Source organism: Dendrobates tinctorius, unplaced genomic scaffold (assembly GCF_039654945.1).
Source record: "Dendrobates tinctorius isolate UK_male_01 unplaced genomic scaffold, ASM3965494v1 ptg000404l, whole genome shotgun sequence".
NCBI lineage: Eukaryota > Metazoa > Chordata > Amphibia > Anura > Dendrobatidae > Dendrobates > Dendrobates tinctorius.
This window is the reverse complement of record NW_027362069.1, coordinates 1653709-1672306: the sequence shown is the minus strand read 5'-3', so window position 1 is coordinate 1672306 and position 18598 is coordinate 1653709. Positions and strand designations below refer to the sequence as shown.

The 18598-nt window shown below is 44.0% G+C and overlaps 1 protein-coding gene across 1 annotated transcript in view; it reads left to right on the top strand.

The window, feature by feature from the left end:
• LOC141076413 (uncharacterized) overlaps positions 1–18598 on the top strand; it is a 60989-nt gene that overhangs the window by 10354 nt on the left and 32037 nt on the right. Inside the window, 1 exon segment of the mRNA XM_073563865.1 lies at positions 3940–6020. Coding sequence (XP_073419966.1) covers positions 3940–6020 — 2081 coding nt within the window.

Genomic DNA, 18598 nt, shown 5'->3' with positions numbered 1-18598 from the left:
GGGGCCTTGGCTGGGGGGTTCTTCGGCCTATTCGGACAGGTGTAAAAGAAGTGACCAGGCCGCTGGCAGTGGTGACACAGGCGACTGTCAGTAGCCGGCCTGCTGTTGGCAACAGGGACTGGGCCTCCGGAGGGACGGCTATCTGGGGCATTGGGGTTGGTTGCTGGCTTACCCCCTTTCCAGCTGGTGGCGACTGGCCTCCGCGTCTCGGGCTTCCGGTTGGCCTCGTGGTTGTCGGCGATCTGCGCCGCTTTGTCCGCGTTCGTTGGTTCGCGGTCCAGGATGAACTGTCGGACCTCAGCTGGGCAGAGATGCAGGAACTGGTCTTTGATCATCAGGTCCCGTAGCTGCTCAAAGGTTTCAACGGACAGTCCATGGATCCACTGGTCAAAGTGGGTCCTGAGTCCTTGCACCACATCACTGTAGCTATCATGTGGGCCACGTTGGAGGTGCCGGAACTTCTTTCGGTATACCTCAGGTGTCAGCCGGTATTTGGCGATCAGCGCCTGCTTTATGGCGTCATAGTCATCATCGGCTTCTGGCGGAAGAGAAGCAAATGCCTCCAGGGCTTTGCCTTTTAGCCCTGGGGTCAAGTACCTTGCCCATTGGTCTCTGGGCAGCTGGTACTGTCTGCAGGCTTTCTCAAAGGCTCGCAGAAACGTGTCCAAGTCCCCGTCCTTTTCCATCACGGGAAAAAGCTCTGGCCGGGGTTTAGGAGTCTGGATGCTGCTGGGCTCACCGCTTCGGGCTGTGGGGGCATTCCCACCCCGCTGGAGTACCTCCAGTTCATGGGCCCTCTGCTCCTGGCGCTCGGCTCTCTCAGCCTCTGCTCGGCGCTCAGCTCTCTCAGCCTGGGCTTGACGCTCGGCCCTCTCAGCCTCAGCTTGGCGCTCACGTTCGGCTTGGGCCTCCTGCCGATATTGCTGGATCAGCCTCACCCGCCCATCACTGTCTTCGGCGGGGAGTTCGTCCAAGGCCATTTGCAGATAGGGGTCCACCCCGTTCTGGCTGAATGTGGGGCCAGCGCTCAGGAGTGGAGCCTCTGCTGCAGCCCCATTGCCACTTGGGCCAACTTCTGCGCTCGCTGGATTCTGGTCGTTGTCCAGCTGCACTAGAGCCGCGATCATTTGAGCTCTGTTTTTGTTCGTGGCGTCAAGGCCTTGGTACGTGCATAACCCAGCAAGAACTTCCTTTGTCTGCCGGTTGTACCAAGGTTCTCCTTTTGCCGCCATGGTTGCCAAATAAAAGATAGAAAAAGAAAAACGAAGAAACGGGAGGGGGATACTTGCAAGTACACACTAATGTCTCAGGACTAGTAACCACTGAGTCTGTTCTCCAAAACCTATGATGCAGGATTCCCGCAGGAACCGTGCAGGTTTTTAGTGAGAGGAATGATTGCTCAAACCAAATCACTAATGCTCTAGGATTATCCCACCGCGCTGCCACCAATATGTGACGACCAGCCCACCGCCGTTCGTCCACTTACGGGCGACGACTAACGGGGGTCCCGCTGCCACCAAAACGCGACGGACAGCGGACCCTGTGTCACCACTATGTCACAATCCCACCACTGACACCGGTGTATCAGCGGACGGAGGGACGTGACACAATGCCGGCACACGGCTATCACAGGCGCAGTGGGGCTTATCTTAGATATCCCACCACTGGCACCATGTGACAAAAATATCCAGCAAGCTAATCTCGCTCTACAATTTGCCGCAGGGGGAGTTTAATTTGGATGCCCCACCACTGCTATCAATCTTCCAAGTACTGCGGGGATTTATGTATATCCCACTTTCTCAGTTCCACTTTGGAACTCGCAGCTCTCCGGCGCCCCCCTTACCCTCAGGTCAGTCAGGGAACTGCACCTAGGATAATTAGTCGCCGGACGGGCTGCCTGTTGTGAACCGGCAATTAGGCTTCTGCAGTAAGGGAATTATCAATGCTGTGGCCGCAGACCCTTATTCAGCAATATAAGACCCTTCTAGACTGCCAGCAAGCCGCAATAGCCGTGCACAACGCGCTGCCACCAGTCACGGTTACTTAATTCACAGTGTTAAGTTAAGAGGGTCCGTGGCAAACCCTTTGAATTAGTAGCGATTATCTAACAAAGGCGTATAGTTCGATTCTTAGAGCATGGAGACAGATCTAAATAATTTCATTTATTTTCCGAAAGAGGACAGTGATTACAGATAAAAGTTGCTATAAAATTGAGACATAAAATATGTACAGTACAGGTATAAAATAAAAGTGGAGAAAACAAAGAGATTACACTCACAGTTCCATATTGTTCCTTAGGCAGACCATGCGGCTAAGGTGGGTGGAGGCGGAGCTGCACTTCTCCGCTCATCTGAGTTCTTGTCAGCACGGACTCTGCAGCTGTTCTGTGCTGGTTTGCCCAGGGAAGGCCTTATAGGCTTTGCTTTGTGACATCACGGAGAGATGCATTCTGGGTTGATCCCTCCTCTCTCATCCGAGTTATGTTTTGGCTACAAAACTTAGATTAGCTATAACTTTATGGGAGAAGCTGGTATGGACTCATCAGTGGTATCATGTTACCCAGCGTAATGAGCCTATCAAGAAAACATCAAACATCTATGCGATATGACCATCCATTTGGGCGCAAATCATATCTCAGGTTCTGGACATCCGAGAGTTTTGCAACAGGCACCACAGCGAAGCTGGGTCTGCTCGGATCGCAGAAATATGATTTTCATATCTCTACTTGGTACGGTTTTCGCAGGGCAGGCTCTTAAAGTTTTTATTTCAAACAAAGACCTTTTTCCCGCATTTTTCTCTTTCAGCTGAGAGAAGCCAAATGGTGTGAGGAAGATGGTCTAGCTAATTAACATTCCTGCTCTTCCAGAGGAAGTGGCAGGGTTGATAAAACCTGGGGGGGAAGGAATTCCTACTACTGACAGTTTACAATGTCCTAGGATGGAGGATTTGTTAGCACATTGCAACAGAAAACATATCTTGCAGACATTGTACATCACACATACTGCCAGGCTGGATGAAACTACTGGTCTCAGGCACCCTAATCTTAGTGGTTGGACAGAGCCAGCGCCACCCAGAGCTTCTGGTTTCGACATCTCTTCTATTACCAGCAACGCCTGCACAATAAATAAGGCGCTGCTTGGTGATGGAATCAAACATCACAGGAGCAGATTCCAGTGGAGAGGGGACACACCATCTGCAGATGCCCTAATATAGCAAAATTACAGGGAACTGAAGCAGTAGAAATCCCCATAAAGTGACTCCATTATGGAAATTATAACCCTCAGTGAATTATTCTATGGGAGTAGTGACACTTTACGGAAATTAGCTCGCACTGGATGTTGCAACATGAAAATTGCACATTTGCCATTTTATTACCCAACACATAATGCCCAGATTGTGCTCCAGGAAACACACACCGTAAATTAAGTGGGTTCTTCTCACTATAGTAATGCCAAATATATGGATGCTAAATATGGTTTGGGCGCACTACAAGGCTCAGAAGAGAGTGGATATTTGACTTTGGGAGAGCGGATATTGCTGGATTGGTTTATGGAAGCCATGTTGCTTTTCAAGAGCTTTTGAGCCACAAATATTGTGGAAACCTTTTGGTTTTCTTCTGACAGATGATGGACCTTAGTGGTGTCTTGTGTTTCCGTGAGATGAGTAGAAGTTTTATTGGTATAATTTTTGCCTATATAACATTGTTTGTTGGCTTTTTATTCCATGTTTGGGAGGCAGAATGAACAAACCATTGAACACCATGATGCACTGGTTCATGCTATGAGGCTTTCGATTAGACTGTGAACTCTCATTGTCTTGGTGAATAATTCAATGGTTTTAAAAAGCTTGTATCTTTTATGGACAGCTTAAGTAGAAATGTTCAAAAGTATAAAATTTGAAGATATTTTATTCAAAATTATTAACTGGTTTTATTTTTAGGAACGCTGACATCTTCAATTTTTAAATCTGATGATCTTGAGATCACACAGGATACAACTGAAGTGATTGCCATTACTCCAGATATACCATCATCCCTTCATAGCAAAGATCTGTCATCTGATCCTATGAAACAGGTCCCATCTTTTGGTTCATTACCAACTACTAAGGAAAATCAAAGTCACAATATAGGCATTAAAAAATTAATTGCTTCTAAAGGAAAGGAGCCATTTTCAGATTCAGAATATGGAAATAGTTTTCTTGAAAAGACTTTTCTTAAACATGAAAAAATACACATAACAGACAATAGATTTTCCTGTTCTCAATGTGGGAAATTAACAAAGAAATCAGATTTGGTTAAGCACCATAGAACTCACACAGGGGAGAAACCTTTTTCCTGTTCAGAATGTGGGAAATGTTTTAACCAGAAATCTAATTTTGTTACACACCAGAAAACTCACACAGGGGAGAAGTCTTTTTCCTGTTCAGAATGTGGGAAATGTTTTACAAAGAAATCATATGTGGCTAATCACCATAGAACCCACACAGGGGAGAAGCCTTTTTCATGTTCAGAATGTGGGAAATGTTTTGCACATAAATCACATTTTGTTACTCACCATAAAACTCACACAGGCGAGAAACCTTTTTCCTGTTCAGAATGTGGGAAATGTTTTAACCAGAAATCTAATTTTGTTACACACCAGAAAACTCACACAGGGGAGAAGTCTTTTTCCTGTTCAGAATGTGGGAAATGTTTTACAAAGAAATCATATGTGGCTAATCACCATAGAACCCACACAGGGGAGAAGTCTTTTTCATGTTCAGAATGTGGGAAATGTTTTGCACATAAATCACATTTTGTTACTCACCATAAAACTCACACAGGCGAGAAACCTTTTTCCTGTTCAGAATGTGGGAAATGTTTTAACCAGAAATCTAATTTTGTTACACACCAGAAAACTCACACAGGGGAGAAGTCTTTTTCCTGTTCAGAATGTGGGAAATGTTTTACAAAGAAATCATATGTGGCTAATCACCATAGAACCCACACAGGGGAGAAGTCTTTTTCATGTTCAGAATGTGGGAAATGTTTTGCACATAAATCACATTTTGTTACTCACCATAAAACTCACACAGGCGAGAAACCTTTTTCCTGTTCAGAATGTGGGAAATGTTTTAACCAGAAATCTAATTTTGTTACACACCAGAAAACTCACACAGGGGAGAAGTCTTTTTCCTTTTCAGAATGTGGGAAATGTTTTACAAAGAAATCATATGTGGCTAATCACCATAGAACCCACACAGGGGAGAAGCCTTTTTCATGTTCAGAATGTGGGAAATGTTTTGCACATAAATCACATTTTGTTACTCACCATAAAACTCACACAGGTGAGAAACCATTTTCCTGTTCAGAATGTGGGAAATGTTTTAACCAGAAATCAGATTTGGTTAGTCACCATAGAACTCACACAGGGGACAAGACTTTTTGCTGTTCAGAATGTGGGAAATGTTTTACAAAGAAATCAGATTTGGTTAAGCACCAAAGAACTCACACGGGGGAGAAGCCTTTTTGCTGTTTAGAATGTGGGAAATGTTTTACAAAGAAATCAGTTTGTGTCAAGCACCAGAGAACTCACACAGGGGAGAAGCCTTTTTCATGTTCAGAATGTGGGAAATGTTTTATCCAGAAATCACATTTGGTTAATCACCATAGAACTCACACAGGGGAGAAACCTTTTTCCTGTTCAGAATGTGGGAAATGTTTTACAAAGAAATCACATTTGGTTAGTCACCAAAGAATTCACACAGGGGAGAAGCCTTTTTCCTGTTCAGAATGTGGGAAATGTTTTACAAGGAAATCAGATTTGATTATGCACCGTATAACTCAAACAGGGGAGAAGCCTTTTTGCTGTTCAGAATGTGGGAAATGTTTTAATTGCAAATCACATTTGGTTAAACACCATAGAACTCACACAGGGGAGAAGCCTTTTTCCTGCTCAGAATGTGGGAAATGTTTTAACTGTAAATCATATTTGTTTAAGCACCAAAGAACTCACATGGGGGAGAAGCCTTTTAACTGTTCAGAATGTGGGAAATGATATAATGGTTGACTATGGGATGGAGGATGTGTGATGGGTATATGGGCACTGGACTATGGGATGGAGGATATGTATGATGGATATATGTATGATGGAGGATGTGTGATGGGTATATGGGCACTGGACTATGGGATGGAGGATATGTATGACGGGTATATGGGCACGGGACTATGGGATGGCGGATATGTATGGTGGGTATATGGGCATGGGACTATGGGATGGAGGATATGTATGATGGGTATATGGGCACAGGACTATGAGATGGAGGATATGTATGATGGGTATATGGGCATGGGACTATGAGATGAAGGATGTGTGATGGGTATATGGGCAGTGGACTATGGGATGGAGGATATGTATGATGGATATATGGGCACGGGCCTATGGGATCGTAGATATGTATGATGGGTATATGGGCACAGGACTATGGGATGGAGGATAATTATAATTTGCTATAACTAACCACAGTTAGTTACTATGCCCTGGCAGCGCCGGGCTCTTCAGCTAGTGTTACAATAAAAACACTCATTGTACGAGAATGATCAGTAGTAAATATATTGAACAGCCATGTCAGACTGAGCTGCCATCATAGAAAATCTTTCGCTAACTAACTTTGCAGCTAATGAGATGACTTTATGGGAGCTCTAGCCAGAATGGAGACATAAAATGACATCAGAGCCATTAGCAGGTATGGTTGGCATACACAAGGGTTAATAGGAGTAGCTGCAGGGCATTGTGAGAGTAAGTAATGGTGTCATATGGTAGTAAGCAGTGTCTGTGATGAGGACAATACAGTTGTCAATATGTGAAGAGTTATGTGAGTAATGACATTAGATAAAAGGGACATGGGGATTTATGGACTGTAATGGGGTTTGGTGAAATACTCCTAAATATTGTCATTTTGTGTTATCACTTTCTTTAGTATTCTAGAATACATGTCTCTCCCTGCAGTATGAGGTTATCATGTATACACCTTTTGCCGCTCTATGTAGTTTGTTTGTCTAACCATATATATATATATATAAAAAGCCCAAATGAGGTCCTCCATATATTCAGAAGTAGAAATCAACAACATAGCCTACAAGAGTTACTCCCATAAACAACATTTCAGTATGAAATATATCTGTATTTCAACAAAACACATAAAAAAATGTAAAAAGAAGAGATTATGCAGAGAGAAATCATCAGGTATGTATATAAAACGAATCTAATCTGTCCCAAAATGTAGTTTAGAAAAATCCTTTACATACAGTCATATGTAAAAGTTTGGGCACCCCTATTAATGTTAACCTTTTTTCTTTATAACAATTTTGGTTTTTGCAACAGCTATTTCCGTTTCATACATCTAATAACTGATGGACTCAGTTATATTTCTGGATTCAAATGAGGTTTATTGTACTAACAGAAAATGTGCAATCTGCATTTAAACAAAATTTGACCGGTGCAAAAGTATGGGCCCCCTTATCATTTTCTTGATTTGAACACTCCTAACTACTTTTTACTGACTTCCTGAAGCACTAAATTGGTTTTGTAACCTCATTGAGCTTTGAACTTCATAGCCAGGTGTATCAAATCATGAGAAAAGGTATTTAAGGTGGCCACTTGCAAGTAGTTCTCCTATTTGATTCTCCTATGAAGAGTGGCATCATGGGCTCCTCAAAACAACTCTCAAATGATCTGAAAACAAAGATTATTCAACATAGCTTTTCAGTGGAAGGATACAAAAAGTTGTCTCAGAGATTTAACCTGTCAGTTTCCACTGTGAGGAACATAGTAAGGAAATGGAAGAACACAGGTACAGTTCTTGTTAAGCCCAGAAGTGGCAGGCCAAGAAAAATATCAGAAAGACAGAGAAGAAGAATGGTGGGAACAGTCAAGGACAATCCACAGACCACCTCCAAAGACCGGCAGCATCATCTTGCTGCAGATGGTGTCACTGTGCATCGGTCAACAATACAGCGCACTTTGCACAAGGAGAAGCTGTATGGGAGAGTGATGCGAAAGAAGCCGTTTCTGCAAGCACGCCACAAACAGAGTCGCCTGAGGTCTGCAAAAGCACATTTGGACAAGCCAGTTACATTTTGGAAGAAGGTCCTGTGAACTGATGAAACAAAGATTGAGTTGTTTGGTCATACAAAAAGGCGTTATGCATGCGCTGTATTGTTGACCGATGCACAGTGACACCATCTGCAGCAAGATGATGCTGCAGGTCTTTGGAGGTGGTCTGTGGATTGTCCTTGACTGTTCTCACCATTCTTCTTCTCTGCCTTTCTGATATTTTTCTTGGCCTGCCACTTCTGGGCTTAACAAGAACTGTACCTGTGTTCTTCCATTTCCTTACTATGTTCCTCACAGTGGAAACTGACAGGTTAAATCTCTGAGACATCTTTTTGTATCCTTCCACTGAAAAGCTATGTTGAATAATCTTTGTTTTCAGATCATTTGAGAGTTGTTTTGAGGAGCCCATGATGCCACTCTTCATAGGAGAATCAAATAGGAGAACTACTTGCAAGTGGCCACCTTAAATACCTTTTCTCATGATTTGATACACCTGGCTATGAAGTTCAAAGCTCAATGAGGTTACAAAACCAATTTAGTGCTTCAGGAAGTCAGTAAAAAGTAGTTAGGAGTGTTCAAATCAAGAAAATGATAAGGGTGCCCATACTTTTGCACCGGTCAAATTTTGTTTAAATGCAGATTGCACATTTTCTGTTAGTACAATAAACCTCATTTGAATCCAGAAATATAACTGAGTCCATCAGTTATTAGATATAAGAAACTGAAATACCTGTTACAAAAACCAAAATTGTTATAAAGAAAAAAGGTTAACATTAATAGGGGTGCCCAAACTTTTACATATGACTGTATATATAATTGTAAGTGGAAAGTCCATATGGAAGAAGTATAACAATTATATCGCTTATCATCCTATATCATTACATATCTCAGGTGTAAGGTCTCCGCCGAATGGTCAATAGCAATTCACAATAAACCCAGATACAAAGAATATATAGAACAGGTTTACAATCCACACAGGAATAAATATTACATTGTAGACTCATAAAGTGACAGTGCTCATGGAAACATTCAAAAAATAGTACAAACAATGAATGTTATAAAGCCGATTCCATAGGGCATGTGTGGCATTATGGGCATGACCCGGTCACGGCTTCACATGGAGTCTTCATTGCTGGTGCATAAATCCAGAAGCAGCAGAACGGGGCAAACTGCACATTACACGCGTTTCTCTTGTAGAAACCCCTTTCTGAGGAAGCATTACAAGCGAAACGTGCTTAAAAGAGCGCCTCTGGGTAATGTAATCCTCTCTATAGATCGGTCTTGTCTGTGTGTGCCTCTTTGGTATGTGGACATTGTGGGGTTCGCCACGTTCTCCTGCTTCTTGATTGATGCACTAGCAATGAAGACTCTATGTGAAGCAGTGACCGGGTCACAATACTATTTTGTCCTCACACTCACTCCCTGTGATTGTGTGGATGTGTTTGGCCTAAGAGAGACAATCAGCAAGTGGGTTATAAATTAGATATAAATATAATATATATGATCAAATATATTGTAGTTCCCCTTCTTTCTCTCCCATAAGAAGATTCTTGCCGGTAGAATCAGCGCGGATGACCACCTACTGTGCTCTCTCCCCGGCCACAATTCCCCATCTTACTTCCATCCTCCCCCTTTCCCCCCCAGTCATCTTTTCCCATCTAGATATATATCTACCATCCGACTATAGTGATAAGCTCTCTGCAGATTAATGATATACTATATCGGTCTGTGTTCCTGGAGGATAGCTTCTGCTCCACTAGATACCATTGATAAGATACATGGTGCTTCACGTCCAGTATTTATGGTGAATAGCATATATTATTATGGGCAGTTGTTCTTTGAGATCAGTAGATTTAACATATGTCAAATTAAAAAGCGGGTCTGTAATATCCCGAAATTTCAAAGGTTCTGGTTACAATCGATAACTTCCTTGTCAATTCCTGAACCTGGTGGGAAAATTATATTTCCACCTTATTAAAACCAAGCCAGGTATATATTGAGCCTAATATGAAAAACTTACCCATCAACATTTTCTCTTTTCTTCTTTTTTCCATAAATTCCTTGATATTCCTGATTTCTAGTTTTTTAACAGGATATCGGGGCCCATATGTCCTGGAACCCATGTTTCTCTCTGTGTCCTAGTACACTGTGCTTCTGGTCTCCGGCCCATACTGCTATTAGTGAGCAGAATGGATTCCCAAAATATTGGACTCCGTTCACCTCACTTTCTGAAGTGATGCAGCGTTCGGCTCATTCTGCTGATTTACTGCCCTCTGTGCCTGCTCCTCACGCTGTGAAGTTTGAGCTTATAATTATTTTCATTTAAACAATTAAAATAAAATCTACATAAAATTATCATGGTTAAAATATTTATACATTTAAATAGCCACAAAAATACTCATCAGTACATAAGAAATGATTCAGGCATTTATTCTGGACCTCATAACTTTTAGCCTGGTATCTTACCTCTCTGGTTTTCTGTCCATGACCCTGGTATCTTACCTCTCTGGTTTCCTGTCCATGACCCTAGTATATTACCTCTCTGGTTTTCTGTCCATGACCCTGGTATATTACATTTCTGGTTTCCTGTCCATGACCCTGGTATATTACCTCTCTGGTTTTCTGTCCATGACCCTGGTATATTACATTTCTGGTTTCCTGTCCATGACCCTGGTATATTACCTTTCTGGTTTTCTGTCCATGACCCTGGTATATTACATTTCTGGTTTCCTGTCCATGACCCTGGTATATTACCTCTCTGGTTTTCTGTCCATGACCCTGGTATATTACATTTCTGGTTTCCTGTCCATGACCCTGGTATATTACCTCTCTGGTTTTCTGTCCATGACCCTGGTATATTACATTTCTGGTTTCCTGTCCATTACTCTGGTATATTACCTCTCTGGTTTTCTGTCCATGACCCTGGTATATTTCCTCTCTGGTTTCTTGTCCATGACCCTGGTATATTACGTTTCTGGTTTCCTGTCTATGACCCTGGTATATTACCTCTCTGGTTTCCTGTCTATGACCCTGGTATATTACCTCTCTGGTTTACTGTCCACGACCCTGGTATATTACCTCTGGTTTTCTGTCCATGAACCTGGTATCTTACCTCTCTGGTTTGCTGTCCATGACCCTGGTATCTTACCTCACTGGTTTCCTGTCCGTGACCCTGTTATATTACCTTTCTTGTTTCCTGTCCATGATCCTGATATCCCACCTCTCTGGTTTCCTGTCCATGACCCTAGTATATTACCTCTCTGGTTTTCTGTTCATGACCCTGATATATTACGTTTCTAGGCTCCTGTCCATGACCCTCCATGACCCTGGTATATTACCTCTCTGGTTTCCTGTCCATGACCCTAGTATATTACCTCTCTGGTTTTCTGTCCATGACCCTGGTATATTACATTTCTGGTTTCCTGTCCATGACCCTGGTATATTACCTCTCTGGTTTTCTGTCCATGACCCTGGTATATTACATTTCTGGTTTCCTGTCCATGACCCTGGTATATTACCTTTCTGGTTTTCTGTCCTTGACCCTGGTATATTACATTTCTGGTTTCCTGTCCATGACCCTGGTATATAACCTTTCTGGTTTTCTGTCCATGACCCTGGTATATTACCTCTCTGGTTTTCTGTCCATGACCCTGGTATATTACATTTCTGGTTTTCAGTCCATGACCCTGGCATATTACCTTTCTGGTTTTCTGTCCATGACCCTGGTATATTACATTTCTGGTTTCCTGTCCATGACCCTGGTATATTACCTCTCTGGTTTTCTGTCCATGACCCTGGTATATTACATTTCTGGTTTCCTGTCCATGACCCTGGTATATTACCTTTCTGGTTTTCTGTCCATGACCCTGGTATATTACATTTCTGGTTTCCTGTCCATGACCCTGGTATATTACCTCTCTGGTTTTCTGTCCATGACCCTGGTATATTACATTTCTGGTTTCCTGTCCATTACTCTGGTATATTACCTCTCTGGTTTTCTGTCCATGACCCTGGTATATTTCCTCTCTGGTTTCTTGTCCATGACCCTGGTATATTACCTCTCTGGTTTCCTGTCTATGACCCTGGTATATTACCTCTCTGGTTTACTGTCCACGACCCTGGTATATTACCTCTGGTTTTCTGTCCATGAACCTGGTATCTTACCTCTCTGGTTTGCTGTCCATGACCCTGGTATCTTACCTCACTGGTTTCCTGTCCGTGACCCTGTTATATTACCTTTCTTGTTTCCTGTCCATGATCCTGATATCCCACCTCTCTGGTTTCCTGTCCATGACCCTAGTATATTACCTCTCTGGTTTTCTGTTCATGACCCTGATATATTACGTTTCTAGGCTCCTGTCCATGACCCTCCATGACCCTGGTATATTACCTCTCTGGTTTCCTGTCCATGACCCTAGTATATTACCTCTCTGGTTTTCTGTCCATGACCCTGGTATATTACATTTCTGGTTTCCTGTCCATGACCCTGGTATATTACCTCTCTGGTTTTCTGTCCATGACCCTGGTATATTACATTTCTGGTTTCCTGTCCATGACCCTGGTATATTACCTTTCTGGTTTTCTGTCCTTGACCCTGGTATATTACATTTCTGGTTTCCTGTCCATGACCCTGGTATATAACCTTTCTGGTTTTCTGTCCATGACCCTGGTATATTACCTCTCTGGTTTTCTGTCCATGACCCTGGTATATTACATTTCTGGTTTTCAGTCCATGACCCTGGCATATTACCTTTCTGGTTTTCTGTCCATGACCCTGGTATATTACATTTCTGGTTTCCTGTCCATTACTCTGGTATATTACCTCTCTGGTTTTCTGTCCATGACCCTGGTATATTTCCTCTCTGGTTTCTTGTCCATGACCCTGGTATATTACGTTTCTGGTTTCCTGTCTATGACCCTGGTATATTACCTCTCTGGTTTCCTGTCTATGACCCTGGTATATTACCTCTCTGGTTTACTGTCCACGACCCTGGTATATTACCTCTGGTTTTCTGTCCATGAACCTGGTATCTTACCTCTCTGGTTTGCTGTCCATGACCCTGGTATCTTACCTCACTGGTTTCCTGTCCGTGACCCTGGTATATTACCTTTCTTGTTTCCTGTCCATGATCCTGATATCCCACCTCTCTGGATTCCTGTCCACGACCCTGGTATGTTACCTCTCTGGTTTCCTGTCCACGACCCTGGTATATTACCTCTCTGGTTTACTGTTCATGCTGTTGTGAGCAGAATGAATTCCCACATTATTGAATTGAGTTGATTTTACTCTTTGAGCTCGGCACTATGGGGAATTCCATCCCAGAGCTTCCATCTAATATGGCGATCGGCTCTTTCTTTTTCTCCGTTCTCGGTGCCTGCTCTGCAGGCAGTGAAGTAAGAGCTCACTATGCTTTTTATTCAAATAGGTATTTTTGCTGAATTTTATTAAATGTTAACTAAAATGAACATGGATATAAATATTTATAAGTGCGCTAAAACACATATCAGGAACTTCCGGTGTGACAAGAGGTCTGTAAACCAGCTTCTCTCAGTGAGATTACTGGGACCTATTCAACCTTGCGACTGGCTAATTGCCTGTCAGTGAGACTCTCCAGACATCTCCATCGGCGGCGCATGGAGAGATTTATTAACAGAAGCGGGTCCCGGAAAAGTTTAAATCCCCACACACCACTAGAAGCGTGCAACAAGATGGCGCCCGACACTCCAAAAGCAAAGAAATCTAGTAAGTCCTCGGGCACAGCACCGCATACGATACAGACGGGGGAGGAAGAGGGGGAACTACCAGCAGGACTTAATATATCATATAAAGCTCTGGCTGCAGAGGAGGCTAAAATATTGGCACCAGACATAAAAAAGACTTGAACAAACAGTTTCTGCATCATTGCAGCAGCTGCAGGCTTCCATCACCCAGCGGTCTGAAGGCTTGATATAGCTGAGCACAGATTGAGTGCAGCAGAGGATGAACTTCAGTATATACAACTAAAGCTGAGAAAAGCCACAAAATTGAGCCTGCAATTGTCTGAAAAAGTAAATGATCTAGAAAACAGATCGAGGAGAAACAATCTAAGGATAATACGTCTCCCAGAATCTATCCCCCCTACTCATTTAATGAAGATTTGTATGGAGGAACTTCCCAGATCGTTGGGGATAGAAAACAGTATGAAAGTAGAAAGAGCCCCCAGAGTGGGTCCACCTCTGCCCCAGCAGCACAATTCTCCCTCTCCTTCTAGTAGAGCAAGACCGGTAATTATGAAATATCTGGACTTTGTGGCTAAATCTGTCCTTCTACAACATTACAGAAAAAAAGTCGACTCGGATCACTATTAGAGGCTACAAAGGTTTATTATTCAACGATTATTCCGTAGAAGTCACAAAGAAAAGGAGAGCATTTAGTGATCTGTGTACTGCAGTAGCTTAGCTACCGGGGGGGGGCAGAGGGGGCGGTGGCCCCGGGCCCCGCGCTCTGATGGGGCCCACCCGAGCTATGCTATGTAACTATATCGGCGTGCAGATTGTGCCGATACAATTCCATGCTGCAGCAGGGAGTGAGTCATGTGACCGTTCTTCTGCAGAGGAGAGGGGGAGGGGAGGTGACTCACTCAATCCTGGCTGAGCGCGCTCTCCTTGAAAGCTCCCTGCTGCAGAGAAGTCATCAGCTCCAGCAGCAGCCTGACCGCGGGGGGCTCTGCCTCTGCCTGTGAGCTGAGTTCACTGTCTGCTCTGCACTTGATTGCTTCTGACTGAGAGGAGCCTGACAGCTGAGGAGCCGCTGCTCCAGGACCGGTGGACACTGCACACAGCATGGGGATTGATGAGTATCTATGTTAATTGCTATTTGAAGTGTCTAATCTGTTGCTTTGGATATATACATACAACTTACTGCTATTTGGGTGTAATATTCATTACATGATGCTCTCCTTACGTGTTACATAGTTTTCAGGCACTTTGCAGCGGTCACTGATGCGCTATATGGCGATGCTTTGTCTTGGCCTGGGAATTTACTGCACTTTGGGACTGAGAGAAAACCAGGAAAAGTGCAAACTAGAGATCGCACTGCTGGCTGCAGGCATTGAGCTGTGCAGAGAGAGCGGCGCATCCTCCCTGGCAGGCAGAGGGAGGGTTAAACCAGTGTATCACCTTATCTCGCTGTTTGTGCTGGCGTGTAATTATTAACCTACCCGTTACCAGGCTGACAGCGAGTCCTGGAGGATTAGGGGATGTGCACACGTTGTGGATTACTCTGCGGATTTTTACGCGCGGATTTGGCCAAATCCACAGGTAAATCCACAGGTTAAATGACCGGCGTTTTACCTGCGGATTTAGTGCAGATTTTGTGCGGATTTCCCCTGCGTTTTTACACCTGCAGATTCCGCACAAAGAATTGACATATTGCAGATTTAAATCCGCAGAAAATCCTCAGCGTGTGCACTGTGTTCTTCATTTCTCATAGACTGTACTGTACAACGCAGCAGAAACTGCTGATCCGCAGGACCAAGTCCACTGCAGATCCGCAGCAGAATCCACAACGTGTGCACACAGCCTAACTAGTGTTTGCTGCTCCTACTGGGAAGTGAAGTCTGGCACTTGTAGTGCCACAGCAGCAGTTAGTGCTTGGTGACAAATAGCTGTGGAATAGTGTTTTTCTATGCAGCGATTGTTAGTGGCATGGACATGTTACTAGTGTGATATATTAGTATCAGTAATGCAGGTGACTTATCTCTAACCCTACAATGTGGGGAGCTACAGGGGGGGGGAGGGAGGTCACCCCGGGACCAGCGCTCTGAGGGGACCCACCCACAGCACGCCGATAGTGTTACATTCTGCGGCAGATCAGGCAGAATCGATCTCCCTGCTCTGCCACCTGGCCGCTATGGGGCCCGTGAGCAGGCGCTAGGGCCCTGCGCCAGCAGTGGGTCCCCACCTGTCATTGCAAAATCAACTGTGTTGGCTGGAGGCCATTTCAGCTGACTGCATTGATGAGAGGAGGAGCATTACGCTCCCTCTCCCATCATCCCCCTCTCATCAGCTTCTGATGTCACTAACGCCAACACTGACAGGGGGTCGCGAAGACGTCACTACTCGGAGCCTACAGTCCGGAGATGTGCGGGAGCTCGCAGCAGTGAAGAAACCAGGAGGAAAGGTGAGTTTTGGATTTATTTTTTATGAGGCTGCCTATGGGGTGCATTATATAAAGGGCTGCATTATTCTATAGGGTCTGCCTATGGGGAGTGCATTATACTATATTGAGGACTATAGTGAACTTGTCTGGCACATTATACTATATGGAGGCTATCTAGCGGGCCATCATACAGTGTGGAGATTACAGTGTTGGAGCTATCAAACAATTTGGGGAATACTAAGCGGTCAGTGTATATACAGTGAGGGTGGATTAGACTGTGTATAAGAGAGCGTCATACAGTGTATAGGGGAGCATCATACTGTGTATAGGGGAGCATCATACAGTGTATAGGGGAGCATCATACAGTGTATAGGGGAGCATCATACAGTGTATAGGGGAGCATCATACAGTGTATAGGGGAGCATCATACAGTGTATAGGGGAGCATCATACAGTGTATAGGAGAGCATCATACAGTGTATAGGGGAGCATCATACAGTGTATAGGGGAGCATCATACAGTGTATAGGGGAGCATCATACAGTGTATAGGGGAGCATCATACTGTGTATAGGGGAGCATCATACAGTGTATAGGGGAGCATCATACTGTGTATAGGGGAGCATCATACAGTGTATAGGGGAGCATCATACAGTGTATAGGGGAGCATCATACTGTGTATAGGGGAGCATCATACTGTGTATAGGGGAGCATCATACAGTGTGTAGGGGAGCATCATACTGTGTATAGGGGAGCATCATACAGTGTATAGGGGAGCATCATACTGTGTATAGGGGAGCATCATACAGTGTATAGGGGAGCATCATACTGTGTATAGGGGAGCATCATACAGTGTATAGGGGAGCATCATACAGTGTATAGGGGAGCATCATACAGTGTATAGGGGAGCATCATACAGTGTATAGGGGAGCATCATACTGTGTGTAGGGGAGCATCATACTGTGTATAGGGGAGCATCATACTGTGTATAGGGGAGCATCATACTGTGTATAGGGGATCATCATACAGTGTATAGGGAGCATCATACAGTGTATAGGGGAGCATCATACTGTGTATAGGGGAGCATCATACTGTGTATAGGGGAGCATCATACAGTGTATAGGGGAGCATCATACAGTGTATAGGGGAGCATCATACAGTGTATAGGGGAGCATCATACAGTATATAGGGGAGCATCATACAGTGTATAGGGGAGCATCATACTGTGTATAGGGGAGCATCATACAGTGTGTAGGGGAGCATCATACTGTGTATAGGGGAGCATCATACAGTGTATAGGGAGCATCATACAGTGTATAGGGGAGCATCATACTGTGTATAGGGGAGCATCATACTGTGTATAGGGGAACATCATACAGTGTATAGGGGAGCATCATACTGTGTATAGGGGAGCATCATACAGTGTATAGGGGAGCATCATACAGTGTATAGGGGAGCATCATACAGTATATAGGGGAGCATCATACAGTGTATAGGGGAGCATCATACAGTGTATAGGGGAGCATCATACAGTATATAGGGGAGCATCATACAGTGTATAGGGGAGCATCATACTGTGTATAGGGGAGCATCATACTGTGTATAGGGGAGCATCATACAGTGTGTAGGGGAGCATCATACTGTGTATAGGGGAGCATCATACAGTGTGTAGGGGAGCATCATACTGTGTGTAGGGGAGCATCATACTGTGTATAGGGGAGCATCATACTGTGTATAGGGGATCATCATACAGTGTATAGGGAGCATCATACAGTGTATAGGGGAGCATCATACAGTGTATAGGGGAGCATCATACAGTGTATAGGGGAGCATCATACTGTGTATAGGGGAGCATCATACTGTGTATAGGGGAGCATCATACTGTGTATAGGGGAGCATCATACAGTGTATAGGGGAGCATCATACAGTGTATAGGGGAGCATCATACTGTGTATAGGGGAGCATCATACAGTGTGTAGGGGAGCATCATACTATGTATAGGGGAGCATCATACAGTGTAGGGGAGCATCATACAGTGTATAGGGGAGCATCATACAGTGTATAGGGGAGCATCATACTGTGTATAGGGGAGCATCATACAGTGTATAGGGGAGCATCATACAGTGTATAGGGGAGCATCATACTGTGTATAGGGGAGCATCATACAGTGTATAGGGGAGCATCATACTGTGTATAGGGGAGCATCATACTGTGTATAGGGGAGCATCATACAGTGTATAGGGGAGCATCATACTGTGTATAGGGGAGCATCATACAGTGTATAGGGGAGCATCATACTGTGTATAGGGGAGCATCATACTGTGTATAGGGGAGCATCATACAGTGTATAGGGGAGCATCATACAGTG